The sequence below is a fragment of the Camelus bactrianus genome, chromosome 3 (assembly GCF_048773025.1).
Source record: "Camelus bactrianus isolate YW-2024 breed Bactrian camel chromosome 3, ASM4877302v1, whole genome shotgun sequence".
NCBI classification, from domain to species: domain Eukaryota; kingdom Metazoa; phylum Chordata; class Mammalia; order Artiodactyla; family Camelidae; genus Camelus; species Camelus bactrianus.
Window position 1 is genome coordinate 35,609,644 of NC_133541.1, and position 18,297 is coordinate 35,627,940.

Sequence of the window (18,297 nt, forward strand, 5' to 3'; positions counted from 1 at the left end):
TGCCTCTTTCACATCTCAGCTTCCTCACAGGCACCATTCCCTTTGTGTGGACCATATCCTCCCTGTCAGCCACCACCCTCCCAGCCATATCTTTGTGTGTGTGTGTGTGTGTGTGTGTGTGTGTGTGTGTGTATTTTTATTGGAGTATAGTCAGTTTACAATGTTGTGTCAATTTCTGGTGCACAGCATAGTGATTCAGTCATATGGGAACATACATATATTTGTTTTCATATTCTTTTTCACCATAAGTTACTATAAGATAGTGAATATAGTTCCCTGTGCTATACAGTATGAACTTGTTGTTTATCTGTTTTATATATATTATATTACATATATAATATAATCTGCAGATATACATATATCTGCAAATCTCGATATGTTATATATATATATATATATATATGCAAATCTCGAACTCCCAGTTTATCCTTTTCCACCCTCCCTGTTAACTATAAGTTTGTTTTCTATGTCTGTGAGTCTGTAAGTACAACTTTTGAAAGGCCTTCCCTTAGCCCCCATTTAAAATTCGGCTCCTAGCTTATACTTGCTAATAATAGCTTTTCTGTTACAGCCCTTTGCACAGTTTGCAATTGAACATGTGTTTGAATGATTTTGTGTTTAATCTCCCTTCTCCTCTAGTGTAGAAGCTCCATGAAGGCAGAGGCCACGTCAGTGTGTTTCATGTTCTAACCGCCACCCTCACCCCAAGCCTACAAGAGTCATTCAGTAAAAACAGTTGAAGAGATAAACCAATCATGTGAAGTTTAATAACAGCACTCTCACTTGTGTAAATGGCAGTGATCACTGCTGTCGTAGAAAGATTTGTGCCCTGATAGAGTTTTAAACTTGCCTGAAAGACTAAAATGTATTATTACATCTGATCTGCATGTTTCAACTAAAGAAAATTGAAACAGGGAAGATTGCGAGGTGGATAACTCACAGTGGTTTGGTGTTTCAGGTTGGAATCGTACAGTATGGAGAAAACGTAACCCATGAGTTCAACCTCAATAAATACTCATCGACGGAAGAGGTGCTTGTTGCCGCAAATAAAATAGTCCAGAGAGGTGGCCGCCAGACCATGACAGCCCTTGGAATAGACACAGCCAGGTATGTGGATAAAAATAAACCAGGGTAAAAGACTGTGCAAAACTAACCACTTATGATCTAGCCCTTTGGAGTATTAACTGAACAGTTACCTTAGCAATATTTAAAGCCGTCTTTAAAACTAAATTCAGCTGATCAGCTGATAGTTATAAGATCAAGTTTTTCTATATTAACAATCTCACCGCTCTCCTTATCTTTCCTCTTATTCCAAGGCTTTGATTGATGGAGAATCAGTCCAAGAAATCACTGTAGTCTACTGCATCACGTTCCTGGGTACCAAGACATAATATTATATTTTCCCTTTATTCTTTGTTTTCGGCTTCAAGGAATCTCAATTTTTAAAAATGGATTAAAATTAGTCCACTTCTACTCAATATATATTTATATCCTAATATGTCTATAATTTCACAGCATCTTACAGATTTAGGGTTACTGAAGCCCTCAAATAAGAATTTTTAAGAGGGTAAATCAAATGTTGTACTATTTGAAATCATTTTCAGTGAAAAGATTGAAAGAGGTGGAAAGGATTTCATCATTTGTGCACTCTCTCTTTCTTCCTTACTTTCTCCAGATTCCCTCTAATTCACATCCCTTCCTTCCTTCCTTCTGCAGTCTCCTTCATAGAGTATAATCCACCTTGTGGTTGAACTTCATTCTGTAAGAACCTACAGGACTGTGCCTTTTTTTTTTTCAACAATGTAGAACATTCTCTTTTCTGTATTTTTTCTGATCTCATTCAGCGCTTAACTCTTGCTGTTTCTCCCCTTAATCATCATGAAAACTTCTGAACAAAAACTAAATAATACCAAAATCACAGGAAATCTGATAAGCAGTTTGACTAATGTCAAGGATCCTTCTGTTAAGTGCCTTCAACTTCTGGACTCTCACCTGATTCTGAAGAGCTAATTCCCATGCTCTCACTTTGCCTGCCTGCTAAGATCAGTGTTTTAAGGGGGCTAAATTAGTTAATACGGATACTTGAAAGGATGGGTTGGATTTTCAAAATTTTAAAATTTCACGTGCAGCTTTAGACTCATAAATGTTAGAAAAGCATGTGGTTCTAGTTATATGGGGCCCATGAGAAAATAACCACAAACAGATGGGGTAATTTTACATTCACCAGCCAATAGGATCACCAGTTTGCATGCACAAAAGGGCACGTGTTCAGGTGTGCTGAAGGCACATGCTTAAATAATTGACTGAAGGTGACCGCACATTCAAAGGAAATCAAAATGTTCTTTGAAAGGTCCGAGTATATAGGGAGCTGTGCGTTTTCCAAGGCAACTGCTTAAGGATGAATATTCATCTTTGAAAACTAACTGAAGAAATGTTCTGGCTGCTTTTGCTCCTGCGTAAATACCACTCTAAACACCACGTCCGTATATGGTTTCTGCCTATGTGGTTCACAGAGGGTCTGGCTGTAGGACAGAGTTTATGGCGTTTTGTATATAAATAAAACTCCATAATATGACTACTAAGTACCCTTCTTGTATATTAGTTTTTCATGTCTAAGTTTATTTTCACTTGTTCTTTATTCCTTTCAGGCAAGGCCAGTTGCAAACAATATATCTAATTTTTTAGAATCCTATGCTTCCATTTTCAGTGTCTCCCAGTTCAAAACATTTTTGTGTCCCCTTATCCCAAATTTCCTTTCATTTCAATAGGTTCACAAGTGTTGAACCGTAAGGCCTGGATTCTCCTGTCCCAAAGGAAGGGATTTTCCTGGGATATGTTAATATTTAAAAGCAGGCAGAGAGGTCAATGCTTCATTTAAAGAAAGAATACTGATTGGTGGTAATTGGGGATCAAGGGCAATTTGCTGAAGATATTTGAAACAGAAAGTATATACTCAAGAGTTCTGCCAATGCTATTCATATACAGCCAGCCCTGGTTTCAAAGCTACCGGACTTTCTTTAAGGAAGGTCTTTTAATCTCCCCTTCAGCTAATATCCATTCAGTTATGGCCTTGATCTTCAAGGGCATTAGAAAGTTTTGGTGGTCCTCTAAGGAATTAGAACTGTAAAAAGGATCGAATCTCCTTGTCTGAACTTCATTTAAAGACTAGCCCTTTAACATCTATTTTCATCTTTGTGCATATCAAGCAGTCAGAAAATCTGTATGTATACTGTAGAGGGCAGAGATACACAGTTTCCTAGTGATCGGTATTTTTTAAAATAGTCTTTTTTCTTTTGCAAGTTTTACAAAAATTTGAAAATACAGAAAAACAGTACAACAAAATCCTATGTACGCATCAAACAGAATCAACAATTCTTAACATCTTGTCGTATTTGCTGTAAGTCCTTTTAAATGAAAAAATAAACACAGATGAAATCTCTTTGCTCAATCACCAGGATCCTCTCTCCCTCACAAAGTACCCACTTTTCTGCATTTACTGTGTATCTGCCGTAGAACTAACGTGTTCTGTGACAAACTGCTGGAAGATTAAAGAGAGCTGTTTCTTCGGTAGATTCCAAACTGCAGCTGTTTGTCCTTATGACCAAAGTAAAATTTGTAAATGGACTATTCTGTACAATGATTGCTACATCTTATACCAAAATCTAAAAAATATTATATGAAATCCATTCATTGTTTCAGTCCTAAGTGAAAAGTACTCTTCCTTTCCAAGACTCTAGAGAGAAAAGTGAGTTGAGTGAAAGAAAATAATAAAAAGAGGGAAAGGGTGCCTCTGTGTGTGTGTGTGTTTGTGTGTGAGTGTGTGTGTGTGTGAGTGTGTGTGTCTGTGTGTCTGTGTAAAAGGCATGAAACAAACAGTTGTCAGTTTCCCCTATCTTCTACTTCTTTCCATAAATGCTTATTGAATTAAATCAAAATTCCATTCTTTGACATTAGTTTCTAGCATTTGTCCATGCCCCCTCCTCCCACCCACCCCCAGCAGCCTGTGTCCTAAAACCTTATTCAGACCAAACTTTTCATAGCTACCCTGACCCTCCTTGCCCCATATCGCCCTGCTCTGTCACTGACTCAGACCACTGCCATCTGCAGTCTTTCATCCCTATGTCTGAATTTTTGCCCCATATCCCAGCATACAAATATTCTGTTTTCTCCCACACCCCCTCTGCAGCTCAGAGGATTTCCAAGCTGTTCTACGAATGTCAGAGTAGGTGTAGGGGAAGTGAGGACTAAAGCAGAAGAGGAGACCTGTGGAGCAAGGAAAGGAGTGTTTACAGAGAAAGGAGTGGCTGGGAAAAGATTAAAAATCTGAACTTCTCTCAATCTGACTTATGCTCCAGTCACTCCCCGACCCTGTTGAAGTTTTCCAAAGAATGACAGGCTGCTGCCTTTTGTTTCTGGAATAGATAGTGATTAGCCAAACAGTAACCTCTCCATCATCTGGAGTAAATCTTCAGCTATTACAAATAGCAAGCGCCATGCCTCCCAACTTGAACAGTGGGCGTGATCCCGGAGGGAAAGCAGTGGGCTACCTGGAGTTGGCAGCGTCTTCATGCTGTTTATCACTTTGCCTAACCCTGCAGTGGTGTTTTATTTGCTTCTCTTTTGTTCCTGTGATTATTTCAGGAAAGAGGCTTTCACTGAAGCCCGGGGTGCCCGAAGAGGGATTAAAAAAGTCATGGTGATTGTGACTGATGGAGAGTCCCATGACAACTACCGACTGAAACAGGTCATCCAGGACTGTGAGGATGAAGGCATTCAGCGGTTTTCCATAGCTGTAAGTACCGGGCTGGAGACGGCTTTCAGACTCCGGTGTGAAGAGAAGAGCCGAGCACAGATCATGGTTACTTTCTGGAAGTTATACAGACAAGCTTGACAAAAAAAAAGAAACTTCTCCATTTGGAGGTCAACTCTGTGGGGGTAGGATTTTGTGTCCTTGGTGCCCAACACAGTGCCAGGCAAATGGAGACTCAACAATCACTGAAAGAAAAGAGGGAAGGAAAGAAAGAAAGGTAAAAGGAGGGAGAAGGGAGAAATACATAAGAGGAAGGAAGGGAAGGTGAGAGGAAGAAAGGGACAGAAATAGGGAGTGGAAAAAAGGAGGAAAAGAGGAAGAGGGAAAAGAGGAGTGGAGGGAGGGATCAAGAGAAGAGGGAGAAAGGGAGGGAGAAAAGGAGGGAGGAGGAAGATGGAAACTGAAGACATGCTAGGGAATAAGTAAAAACTGCCTGCTAATCAACAATTTCCCGTAAACTGGGGGAGTGGAAAAGCAGGATGTGATTCTTACCGTAATTTACTGTAAGTCTACAATGATATTCCCACGCCTACAGCTCTTTGAGTTGCAGGGAAGAAGCAAAAGGTCACCCAATGTTTTGTCTAGCCTGGGCAGTCTACGCTGGGACTTAGGAGAAGGGTGCCTGCTGTGGCACAGCTTTCTTTCGGGGTTCTGTGGTCATGGGTGCTCCTCTGCACCAGCCACCTCTTGGCGTCACTGGTGACACAGAGAGGGATCAGGAGATAGTGCCATTGCTCCTGCACTCTGTACGCAGCCATTCCCTCTCCACTTCATAACCCCAGACCGTGCTGCCTAAGTGAAGCGGCCCGCAGCTATAGAAATACATTTTCTCTAGAGTTGCGTTTAGGGTGGACAAGAAGGGCAAAGGATCAGCAAAGAAGAAACTTCCCTTCATTCCATGGAAAAAGTAGCCTGCCCTTAATGACGTAGAAAATATTACATATAAAGTATTTGTGCTCTTTGTGAGCAAACTTGTATCAATACAAAGCAGTCTGTTATTAATAATATATGTCCCTCGGGAGGGTGGGTATAGCTCAGTGGTAGAGCACATGCTTAGCATGCATGAGGTCCTGGGTTTAATCCACAGGACCTCCATTTAAAAAAAAAAAAGAGTCTAAAATATTTTTTAAATAATAATAATATTTGTCCCTCAAAATGCAAAAAAAAAAAAAATTGTAAGAGACTGTCTGAATACTTTATAGCCCTTATTAGTGATTTTTTTTTTTGTAAATCAACTTCTAATAGTTCCATGAAATCAGCTGACTCAGTTTTCATGGTGCCACCCCACGAAGAGGGACATTCAGAAAAAGAGACATAAAAATTCCACCTTTTTCAAACATGGAAAAGCAGTTAAATTACCACTTATACAGCACTTTGTAACCTACAATGGCTTTTCATACCTGTGTCCTAGGTACCTTTCTTTGTCCCTCATGGCACCCCCAAAGAATGTAGGGCATCTTTCGCTTCCCCATTTTATGAATGAGGAAAACAAGGTCCAGCAGGCCCTCGGCTGAAGACCACATGGCCAAGTCCAGACTCTCCCATTGACTCATCATATGACCCACTGCCCTGGGCTGGTCCTCCCCGTTTTCTCTCATGCTGCCACCGGTCTCTCGATGGTGCTGCAGAGCCATCATCACCTGTGTCCATTTGTTCCCAAGGGCACCACAGTCCTTTCCATGTCACCACTCTGCTTTTCACCAGAACAAAGAAGACATCAGCACAGAGACACTAAGCATGTCCCATGATGTGTCACAATCTTAAACAACAAAGGACTTGTGGACATTTGCCAGAAATGAGAAGCAGAAGGGTGGGGGTGGGGAAAGGGCAGAGGAGAACTATATTTTGGAGCCAGAAAGACCTTTGTTCAAATTCTGCCCTTGCCATGTGCGGGCTGTGTGGCACTGGGTAAGTGACTTCATACTCCAACTTCCTCTATTAAATAGAATAATACCATTTCTCTTTCTCTGTCTCAGAGAATTGGTGAGACATGACTGTGAAAACATCTAGCACAATGCAGGCTAGGCAACTAATAAATATTATTTTCCTTAAGGATCTTTATCTCGAGGAGTTTGCAACCATGATATAATAAAAAAAAATAGTGTTGTCACATTAGAAGGAACCTTAGAGATAAATTATGTTGCCCCCCTACTCAGAAACCTTCAGATTTTCCCCCAGAGACGAAAGTCTTAATATACATTGATTTAAAAAAAAAAAAAAGTCAGGGAACAAAACATTTCAGAACTCTAAGAGTACAATTGAAATTGTCTTTCAGCAAAATCTTTTATTTATAGTAAGTAATAACTGATATCGCCCACAATCGCTTTTCAGCATTTAGTCAGTGAGATTTCCTTCTTTCCTTTCAAAAGTGAAAGACAGCCAATTGTAGGTAGTGAAGAAAAAGATTCATCCCTGATGAAATCCCAGAACACACAGTTGGCTCACTGCTCCCCTGGGGCAAGGGGACTCTACTTATTTTATAAACAAGATGACTAGGTTATAAACAATGATAACTTCTGACTGCAACATTTTCTTTTTCATTTGGGGTACAAGATGTAACAGAAAAAATTAAAACATCCCATTATATCTTTTTCCTTTTGTTGTTACTTCTGTAAGTTATCTTTTGCCAACTATTATTCAATACATTATTACCTCCCCTGTTACTCTAACTATTTGGATCTTTTCCGTGGCTGAGAATACTTCCACGTGGTCCAGGCTTCACGCAGAGATACCGTCCACAATTGGAGTCAATGCCTGGTCTCTTTAGTATGCAAAGCTCATGAGTGCTTATTTGTCGCACACAACTAGGTATCAAAGGTGCCATCATCTGTTTGCCCTCCCCCAGAGAATACAGTCTAGCATTTCAGGCACCAAAGATGTGGGCCATGAGCATCAGTAGCATTGACAGCATTAGGAAGACTTCAGTGGAAAGTTTCTATCCATGGACTGCTTCTTAATTTTAAATTAATCTTATACCAATCTTACATTGTATCTGGCCACAGATTCAGTATTTCTTGCCCTTTCTCATCATTGTCGAAGCATGGCCCACTTTATTTGTTTCTGTGTTTATAATGGTACCTGCATACTTATTTTAACAACATTATAAGCATCCACGGACATACTACCCAAAATGATACCCTAGCTTGGTCCTCTGACAACTTACATCTGACCACATTCACCACTTGCCTTCCTCCACCTAGTAACCATCAGCCCAAATCCTACACTTACCATCTCTTGCTCTTTCTAAACAGTCTTTTGATAGCTGTACTATCTGAAAAAAAAAATTTTTTAAAGGGTTCTTTATTTTTAACTTTATAAAAAGACTATCATGCTGTATACAATATTTCAAAACTTTCAAAACTTAACTCTTGCTAAGATTCCTCCATATTTTTCCATAGCATGATAGGTCATTTAATTTTTCAAAATTGAAGTAACACAGTGAAATGTAAAATTTCAATGTGAACACTGTGTACAAAGTGAACAACTGATGAGTTTTGACAGTTGTACACATCCACATAACTGACACTGTAATTAAGACAGAGAGCATTTCCATCAAACCCAGAAAGTTCCCTCGTGCTTTCTTTCACTTTATACTCACCTTCCACAGCAACCACTGATGTGACTTTTGCCACCATAGCTTCGGTTGCCTTTTCTATTTTATATAAACGAGATCATACAGTCTCTGCTGTGTAGTGTTTAGCTTTTCACTCGACATAGAAATTATCCGTGATATTTTCTGTACTAGTGATTCATTCTTTATTTTTCTTACCCATTATATATACCACAATTTGTTCTACACTCTACTGATTATGGGCACTTGGGTCATTTCCAGTTTGGATTATTATAAATAATGGAGCCATAACTGCTGATTAAAAAAATATAAAAACCAAGGTAATAATCTTCAGATAACACTTGCAATGAGGTAAAAACGAAATATTTCTCTCTTATTACAAAAGTAATGTTCTTACTGAAAAAATTATAAAAAAAATTAAAGCAAAAATAAGAAGGAAACACAATCTAATAGAGATAAAAATAATAAATTACAGTACACATTCTACCAAATTTTTTCCTTAAAAATCTTCCCATTTTTCTAAATGTCCATAATGCCATTTTCTTAATGCCATTTTTATGCAATTAAAAAAATTGAAATGCCCTATCTGCATATTGGGGTTTTTTTTTTACTTTTTTTGTCTTTTTAATTTACATATGGGTTTTTTTTTAAGATTTTTTTCATTTACTTTAACTGGAACATTTTCATATTCATTTCTAAATTTTAAGAAATGTTTACCTTAACAACTAAATTTTTAGGAAGAAAATGTACAAACCATTAAAAAAAAATTAGTTGGGCTTCATCAAAACTAAAAAAGTCTACTCTTCAAATGATACTGTAAAAGGAAAAGACGATATACAGACTGGGAGAAAACGTTTGCAAAACACATAAAGGACTTGTATCTGGGATATATACAGAGTCTCACAACTAAATAACAAGAAAATAAACAATCCACTTTTTTTAACTAGCAGGAGATTTGAATAGATACCACACCAAAAAAGGAAATACTATGGCAAATAAGCACATGAAAAAGTCTCAATATCATCAGCCATCAGGGAAATGTAAATTAAATGAGATGCCACTACACACACCAGTAGAATTGCTATAACTGAAACAAGCAAGCAAAGAAAAAAACTGATAATACCAAGTGTTGTCAGGGATGCAAAGCAACTGGGTCTCTCATACGCGGCTCGTGGCAAAGGCAAAATGGCAACATGGAACAATTACTCTGGATGACAGTTTGGCAGTTTCTTATAGAGTTAAACATACACTTACTGTAAAACCCAGCACTCTCATTCCTAGGTCTTTACTACACACAAAAGAAAACATATGTCCACACAAAGACCTGAGTACCAATATTTATAGCAGCTTTATTCATAGTCATTTCAAACTGAAAACAACTCAAACATTTTCAACAAATAAATTATGCATCTCTACAATGGCATCCTGCTCAGCAATACAGAAGACTGAATTAGTGATCCAGGTGACAACATGGATGACTCTAAAAGCATTATGCAAAGTGAAAGAAGCCAGATTCAAAAGGTACATGCTGTGTGATTCCTTAAATTTAACATTTTGGAAAAAGCAAAGCTATTAGGACAGAAAATAGATCAGTGTTTGTGAAGAGTTAAGGGGAGGAGGAGACTGACTACAAAGGGGCAAGAGGGAAATTTGAGGGGTGAGATATTCTAATCTCCACGTGGTGGTAACACCACTGTACAGGCTTGTCAAAGTCATAGAATTGTACATCTAAAAGGGGTAAACTTTACTGTATATAAATTTTATCTCAATAAACCTTACTTCAAAGAATAAACTAAATGTTTGAGAAAACCTGCTAGAACATCTAAATTTTAGTTAATTTTAGCAGATAATTCCTGCCTCTCTTCCCAAATAAAAAGAAAGCCCTTGTCTTGAGTATTTTGTTTCAAACAGGAATATCCCAATTGTTTATTTTTTAGACTGCCAAGTTAGATTTCTACTTAGTCCCAAACATCTGTTTCAAAAATATACATGTCTGATTGCCCTTTGGTAAGATTTTCAGGAAATACTGCCTATTCAAGATCAAGCAATCCACTTGCTTATTGCTTTTGCCAGCAAATGGTGATGTCACTGGGATAATATCAGAGACATTCAGAAACCATAACAGTACTTTTGAACTGTCAGATTTTAACGATACAACTATTAATAAACAGGGACACAGGAATGCAAGAGAAGAAACTTTCATAAACATACAAGATTGCCCTTTATATTTTTCTACAGCAGTTAACAGTATGTAACGGTTAATACTAGGGCATCTACATATTCTGAAAAGTATTTTTCTAAGAATGTGGAAGCACGTAAAAATTGCATTATGCCACAGTACTATACACTCTCTTGTTTATCAACAAAATGCTTGTCATTCATGTTTAACATACAGAATTTTAAAAATGTTTTTGCCGTGTTTGTTGTGTCTTAGATTCTTGGCAACTATAGGCGTGAAAATATAAGCACTGAAAAATTTGTGGAGGAAATAAAATCAATTGCAAGTGAACCCATGGAAAAGCATTTCTTCAATGTCTCTGATGAACTGGCACTAGTCACTATTGTTGAAGCTCTGGGAGAAAGAATATTTGCCCTGGAAGGTATGACTGTTTCCTCATAAGCCTGAGCGTTCTTCTTAACAATTCAAATGCACCGTGATGGGTTTTGCTGTTTATTTCTATCACATAGCTAATGTGTTTTTACTGGGTACAACAGCCACCATGGAATAATACCCTATTATATAAATCTATCATTAAGAAGGCTATTTCACATAGCACTGTGTTTGCTGGAAGCTCTCTTTATAAGTACACGGCACAGCTGATGTGAGAGCCAGATGCCGACAACGGTCAGTGTCGGGGCGCAAGAACAAAAATGTGCCCGTGTGTTTTATTCCTTTTCTGCGACACAGGTTTAGAAAATGGAGGCACTAACTCAAGTCTTTGTTTTTGTTTTTCACTTTGGGCTTCTATGGGACGGTTTTTATACAATAACTTCTTTTTTCATTTATTTTCTCCTGTTTTGCTCCTTGCCCGTTTTAACGGTCTTCGTGGAACTCTGCCTCAAGACCCATGGCAGCGAAACATTAGTTCACTGTATTTGTAAATTTTTTCTTTTATTTTAGTGGCTGTTTTCCATTCGGAAATTCCTCCACTGTCTTAGGTAGAAGATGTCAAGGAACAAATTACCTTGGAACTAGATCTCCCCTGACAAAAAAAAAAAGAAGTTTTCAGGATTGTTATGCCAGGCAAACTGAAAAAGCCTGTTTCTTCACATTCTCTGATAATCTGGAGTCTTAGAGAATGTGCCCTTTTTTCTCAACCTAGGATGAGAAACCACTAGTCAGTTCCGCTCCGAGGCTGCCTGTGAGCACAGGACACACCAAGGACTGTTGTTTTTCAACTTAAACATAGAACTTTACAAGGACCTTCTCAGTCTCCCTAATATGACCTGATAATGGGAAATACAAAGATAAAATGGGAAAGAGACATAACTGAAAAAAGGTGGACCATTTTGATTGAGCATTGTGACTGGGAAAAGTGACTGACAAAGAAAAGGTATAGAAAGGAAAGAAAATGATTTACAGTGATAGCTTTCAAACTTTTATTGGCAATGATTCATGATAATGAATATATTTTGCTTTGTTACATAATGTACACATATGTATACATATAAAAATAAAATTTCAGGAAAAAGCTTTATCATCTGCAATGCACTCTGATAATTCCTCATCACTTCTGTTCTATTCTTTTTCTTTTTTTAACCTTTTTTAGCTGAGGTATAATTTACATTGTTGTGTTAGTTTCAGGTGTGCAGCAAAGTGATTCAGTTATATATGTATTTATATCTCTGTGTATATATATATAAAACTGAATCACTGCAACTTAGGTAGGTTATTACAAGATATTGAATTATAGTTCCCTATGCTATACAGTAGGTCCTTGTTGTTTGTCTGTTTTATATATGGCAGTGTCTATGTTAATCCCAAATTCCTAATTTATACCCCACCTCCCCTTTATCCTTTGGTAACCGTAAGTTTGTTTTCTATGTCTGTGAGTCTGTTTCTGTTTTTTAAATAAGTTCATTTGTATCATTTTTAAAGATTACACATATAAATGATAGCATGTGATAATTGTCTTTCTCTGTCTGACTTACTTCACTTAATGTGATAATCTGTAGGTCCATCCATGTTGCTGCAAATAGCATTATTTCTTTCTTTTTATGGCTGAGTAATATTCCATTATATACACACACCTGTATACACCACATCTTCTTTATCCAATCATCTGTTAATGGATGGTTAGTTTGCTTCCATGTCTTGGCTAGGGTAAATAGTGCTTCTATGAACATTGAGGTATGTATCTTTTCAAATTAAAGTTTTCTCCAGATATATGCCCGGGAGTGGGATTGCAGAATCTTATGGTAGCTGCATGCTGTAAGTTTTGGATCATTGTGTTTTTGTTTTCATTTGTCTGTAGGTATTGTTGATACAGATATTATTACTTTTGTCTTTTAAACTCCCTACTAGCTTTGTGTGTGGATGATTTCCTAACTTTATTGTATGTTTGCCTTCATCAGTGAACCCTTCCATTTTTTAATTTTCTTGTTTATAATTGTGGCTTTTTCTTTTCCACCTAGAGGAGTTCCTTTAGCATTTATTGTAAAGCTGGTTCAGTGGTGATGCATTCTTTTAGCTTTTGCTTGTCTTTAAAGCTGATGATTCCTCCATCAAATCTGAATGGGAGTCTTGCTGCGTAGAGTATTCTTGGTTATAGGTTTTTCTCTTTCATCACTTTAAGTGTATCATGCCACTCACTCCTGGCCTGCAGAGTTTCTGCTGAAAAACCACATGATAGCCTTATGGGAGTTCCCTTGTATGTTACGTGTTACTTTTCCTTTGTTGCTTTTAATATTCTCTCTTTATCTTTATTTTTTGTCATTTTCATTATAATGTGTCTTGGTGTGTTCTTCTTTGGGTTAATCCTGTATGGGACTCTACACTTCCTGGACTTGCATGACTGTTTCCTTTCCAAGGTTAGGGAAGTTTTCAGCTATTACCTCTTCAAATATTTTCTCAGGCCCTTTCTCTCTCTTTTCTCCCTCTGAGAAACCTATAACATGAATATTAGTGCTTGATGTTGTCCCAGAAGTCTCTTAAACTGTCCTTATTTCTTTCTATTATTTTTTCTTTTTTCTGTTTGGCAGCAAGCCCCTCTGGCCTTCAAAGCCAAATGTTCTGGGGGATCCTCTTCCTGGTGCCAGACCCCAGGCTGGGGGCCCTTATGTGGGGCTCAGAGTTCTCACTTCTGTGGGAGAACCTCTGCAATGTAATTATTCTCCAGTTTGTGGGCTGCCCACCCCAGGGGACATGGGGTTTGATTATATCATGAGTCTGTCCCTCCTAGCCATCTCATCGTGGTTCCTTCTTTATGTCTTTAGTGGTAGATCTTTCCTGGTATATTCTGGTCTTTTACATCTGTGATTGTTCTGCAGTTGTGATTTCAGTGTGCTCCTGAGAGGAGGTGAGCTCAGGGTCCTTCTACTTCACCATCTTGGCTGCTTTCTCCAGTAGTGTATTTTTAAAGAGAGGCTATCTCAGCAAGGACCATCCAGGCTGCAGGCACCTCTATTCTCTTTCAATTAAAAACAAATGCTGGTTATGACTCACTCTGTTGATTTCATGACTTGACCACAACCTCTAAGTGGGAAGTTTGTTTTAAGATGACAGGGGTCCAGAGCCCATCCAGACTGAATTTTTCTGGTTTCCTTTTGCCCTGGCTCCTTTTCCCCTCTGCCTTTAGAAACAGAGCACTCACCTTATTTATCAGTCTGAAGTCACAGCTGCTTCTAGAGAACTTGGCTGTCCTATGTTCTGTGTACAAGCCATTTTTAAGTGGCCTTAGTCTCACAGCAGCCAGCCTGTATCATTTACTATTAGGCCAAATTATGAGCTTAGCTGGCCTTAAGGAAAGATCGTAGGTTTTCCAAATCATTGTGCACTTTTGATTTTTAATAACATGGACCAGATATAATAAAACAATCTGCAAAGATCATTTAAAAGAAAAATTACTTAGTTACAGTAGATAGTTAAACACAATACAGTCTCATTTCTAAATCTCATCTTAAGGAAGCAAGAAAATATGACCTAAGACTTGTAGAAATGAAGCCTGTATCAGCTGTTGGGTGGGGGAGGGGTCAATTTGCCTTACATGACATTTTCAGATTCTTTCTAACCTAACCGCACTGTGAGTTAAAGGTTATAACATTGGAGTACCTACATATTCCAAGAAGTCTTCATATTTAAAAACCAAATTATTTTATAAGGAACTCCACAGATTAAAAATGTCTCCCACATCTTCATTGCTGCAGTTTTAGGGCCAACTCAAACAGTGTTTTGACTAGCCCATTTCTGACATTTTACATAATGAGGTCAGAAAGGGCTTCATTTCTTTGTTACTTGGGAAATCTCCATTTCCTAGCAACATTTATCTTTAGATGGCAAATAGCAGCAATTATGAAAATCATGCTTTTCGAAGGACAGTGCCACCTAGTGAGGTAAGCAGGCCAGCTCTTTGCCTGATGAACTCAGAAAATGATCTAGTGTCTCCCTTTCCCATCACGTACTGGGAGAAATGCTGAAATTCCTCACCAGAAGCTGCACACAGATTACAGTAGTTATTGCAACACCCAGGAACAAGTCCAGCGAGGAGCATCAGGGATGCACCGTGTGTTTTGTCGTTGTGCAGATTCAGCAGGCAGGGTTTCACAGAATGTCCTTCTCTCTGTTCTCAGTTGTAAACAGAACAGCAGCAGGGGAAGGTGCTGGAAATAGTAGGTCTCTACTACTGCATTCTTATAATTGATCTTGCAGAGACAAATGGCAAAGCACTGTGGACATAAAATAAAAGTCTAAATTAAAGCTAAAGTGCATCTCAGTCATTTAAATTAGAGGGCACTTTGTATGTGAGATTAAAATAATGTATTTGAATGTTTGATTGATTTCCCCCATTTAATCTAGTCCTATAAAAATTCAATTACTGATGTATTTGTTAACAAACTGATGCCAGTAAATAAAGAGTAAGTAAGTTTGATTTCACAAGTTTGATTGCTGTCACGCCTCGATGAAAGGGCAGTTTGACTCTCTTAAAAGTATGTGCTAGTTTTAACTTATTGGCAAGGCCAAAGAAATCAGTAACTCCCTCCAAAAGTAAATAAATCAACATTCCATTAATCCCCTCAGGAGCTTGTGACTTTGGGTTGGTAAATATTTTGCAGGTAGCACACTCCCATAGAATACTGTGGATTAGCTCTGTGTGTCAGTAAAGAGCTTCAATGAGGGTACAGAATCTTTTAAAAATGTGTGATTGAATGGCCATGTGTCCCGGAGCCCTGTCAGAAAGTCCCCTCCTGTTCTGGAAGTGATACCCACAGCCAGACATTAGAGCAAATGCAAACCCAGAATCCCTAAACCCTCTATCAAACAATGCAATTCTAAGAGGAAATATGGCAGGAAATATGGGTGAGGCTGGTAGAGTCAAGAAACCTATTTAAATATGTGAATCAACTGTTGTCAGTCCTGTGACTTATCAGGTAAGTTTAGCCTAACGTGTCAGGAGTGAGGGTAAGCACAGAGCTTTCAACCACCTGGATCCAAAGCACCAGAGGACGAGCCTACACAAGCCCACTAGAGAAGAACAGAAGCGTGGATAGATGTCTCAAGTCCTCCAGCAAGAGTGGGGAAGCGAGCGGTCAAGAATGTGAACCTCAGTCCTTCTGCTAACCTTCCGTGTCTCCACCCAGCCCAGCCCCACCTAGGAATCTGGGGTTGAGAAATGTGTGGCTAAAAAGGTCCTAAAGATGCTAGAAGTTCTGGTTGGTAGAGACCACAGACTGTACCAGGTTTCTGTCTTCTGTAAATCAGCAATGTGCTTAAGGCGATTTCTACATTACAGCTACAGCTGACCAGTCGGCCGCTTCTTTTGAGATGGAAATGTCTCAGACGGGCTTCAGTGCTCATTATTCACAGGTACGTCACCCAGCTGGTAAAAAATAAAATATCTTTTTGTTTGAGATTTCCTTTCCCAAACCCAATACCAAGGTATCAGCATTATAAGCGCAACTTGCAGTTCACTTGTTTCCAGTCCAAAGAGGCAAACACTATTTCATAAGCTTCTTGTTAGGAAAAAATGTTATGTTACACAGCTCACTATATTGTACTGATAATTGCAAATCAGTGTGAGGTCTGCTTTCTGTAAATCTACATCTAGCTAAATAAATATTTAATTTAATATAGTGGCTAAAAATATAAAATGTATATTTTTTTCAGTGTTGAGGTACCCAAGGGTCTTGCTGGAATGCCATGTTCAAGACCCAGATTCTTAGCATCCATAAGGCAAAAAGATTGGAAAAGATATCCCTTGCAGTTGATGGAAGAAAAGGTACCATGGTCCCTGCACAGGAATACTGACATTTCAATGTGCAGTTGCACTGTATAACCTAGGATGCTTTACTTGCTCTGCCTCAGTTTCCTTTTCTGTAAAATAGGGGTGAAAATCATGGCATCTAGCCCAAAGGGTCATTGTGATAATTATATGAATTAATATATGTAAAGCACTTTGAATAGTACCTATCGTATTAATGCTATGTAAGTGTTTGCTCTTACTACTTTTGTTAAATGTTGTTTTCTTTATTTGGATATAAGGACTGGGTCATGCTTGGAGCTGTGGGAGCCTACGATTGGAATGGAACAGTCATCATGCAGAAGGCTAATCAAATCCTAATTCCCCAAAACACCACCTTTAATGTTGAGTCTACGAAGAAGAATGAACCTCTTGCTTCTTACTTAGGTAAAGTTTGGATGTCATGGATAGAAAGTTGCTTTTTCACATTTTTGTGTTTTTAAAATTTTCTTAGCTTAATTTTCTCATATTTTTATAAGCATACCTATATACAACCATGTAAGAGAGATCATTTCTAAGGGTTAGATGTTTTCCAGGACCCGTGAAAGTTTCCAGACCTCTGAGTAGCCTTAGTAAAAATAACAGAACATGGGAGAGCGTTTCTCGGAGGGGCTGCTAGCGCTGGGAATGATTTGGACTGATATTCGCACTTTTTGAGGCCTCTCTGTCTGACATTCTCGTTAACTACAAGAAGTGCTTCAGGTCGAGTGGACAGGAAGCAGAGTTAGGAAAAGAAACCTTAACTCAGCCTATATCCTGAAGATTAGGCTCCCATATTCTTTTAAATATCCTGTATCATTTGTTCCTTTCTATGGGTCTTAATTTTGGAAAGTAAACTTTTCATCTATTTTGTCATATGGCTGCTTCTTTAATACTTCTGTTCACAATCAGGCACATGAACGATTTTCCAAAGGCTTGTCTAAAACGAGGAGGTGTATGTCTGGTGTCACTTTATTTTGGATCTGTGCCCGGCCGGGGTTGGCCAGGGGACTCTTTTATCACTGGATGATTTCAGTAAACAGTTGGGATAGTCTAGGATAGAAAGGACCCCCAGGATATGGTTTCCTAGCCCCCCTATTCACTCAACAAATATTTAGGGGGCACCTGTCCCGCCCCAGGCATCATTTTCGGTGCTGGGGGTGCAGGGGTAAAGAAAACAAAGACCATGCAGTGGTCATACTTTAGCATGTTTGGATTCCTCTTTGTGATATTTCTGTCCTGGGAGGGGTGAGTCTTTTTCTCTCTCTATCCCAGCTTTCTTCTGTTTTACAAAGAAGGTGGCAGGTGTTTACTAGCACGTCCACACGTCTTATTCAAGGGCGTGTATTAAAGCTGTAGCATCAGCAGGATTTAAGAAGAATGAAAAGTCTGAGTTTAGATAATTAAAAGTATAGCAGGAAGCAGCAGGTATAACGTGAATGCTAAAACCCCTTAAGACATGTTGAAATGTGCTAATGAAA

At 38.5% G+C, this 18,297-nt stretch overlaps 1 protein-coding gene across 1 annotated transcript in view; it reads left to right on the top strand.

Moving 5' to 3' along the window:
- ITGA1 (integrin subunit alpha 1) overlaps positions 1-18,297 on the top strand; it is a 149,229-nt gene that overhangs the window by 81,936 nt on the left and 48,996 nt on the right. The window contains exons 7-11 of the mRNA XM_010966304.3: positions 959-1,107; positions 4,642-4,792; positions 10,816-10,981; positions 16,331-16,404; positions 17,080-17,224. Of these exons, the coding sequence (XP_010964606.1) occupies positions 959-1,107; positions 4,642-4,792; positions 10,816-10,981; positions 16,331-16,404; positions 17,080-17,224 (685 nt within the window). The remainder of the gene's footprint in view (positions 1-958; positions 1,108-4,641; positions 4,793-10,815; positions 10,982-16,330; positions 16,405-17,079; positions 17,225-18,297) is intronic.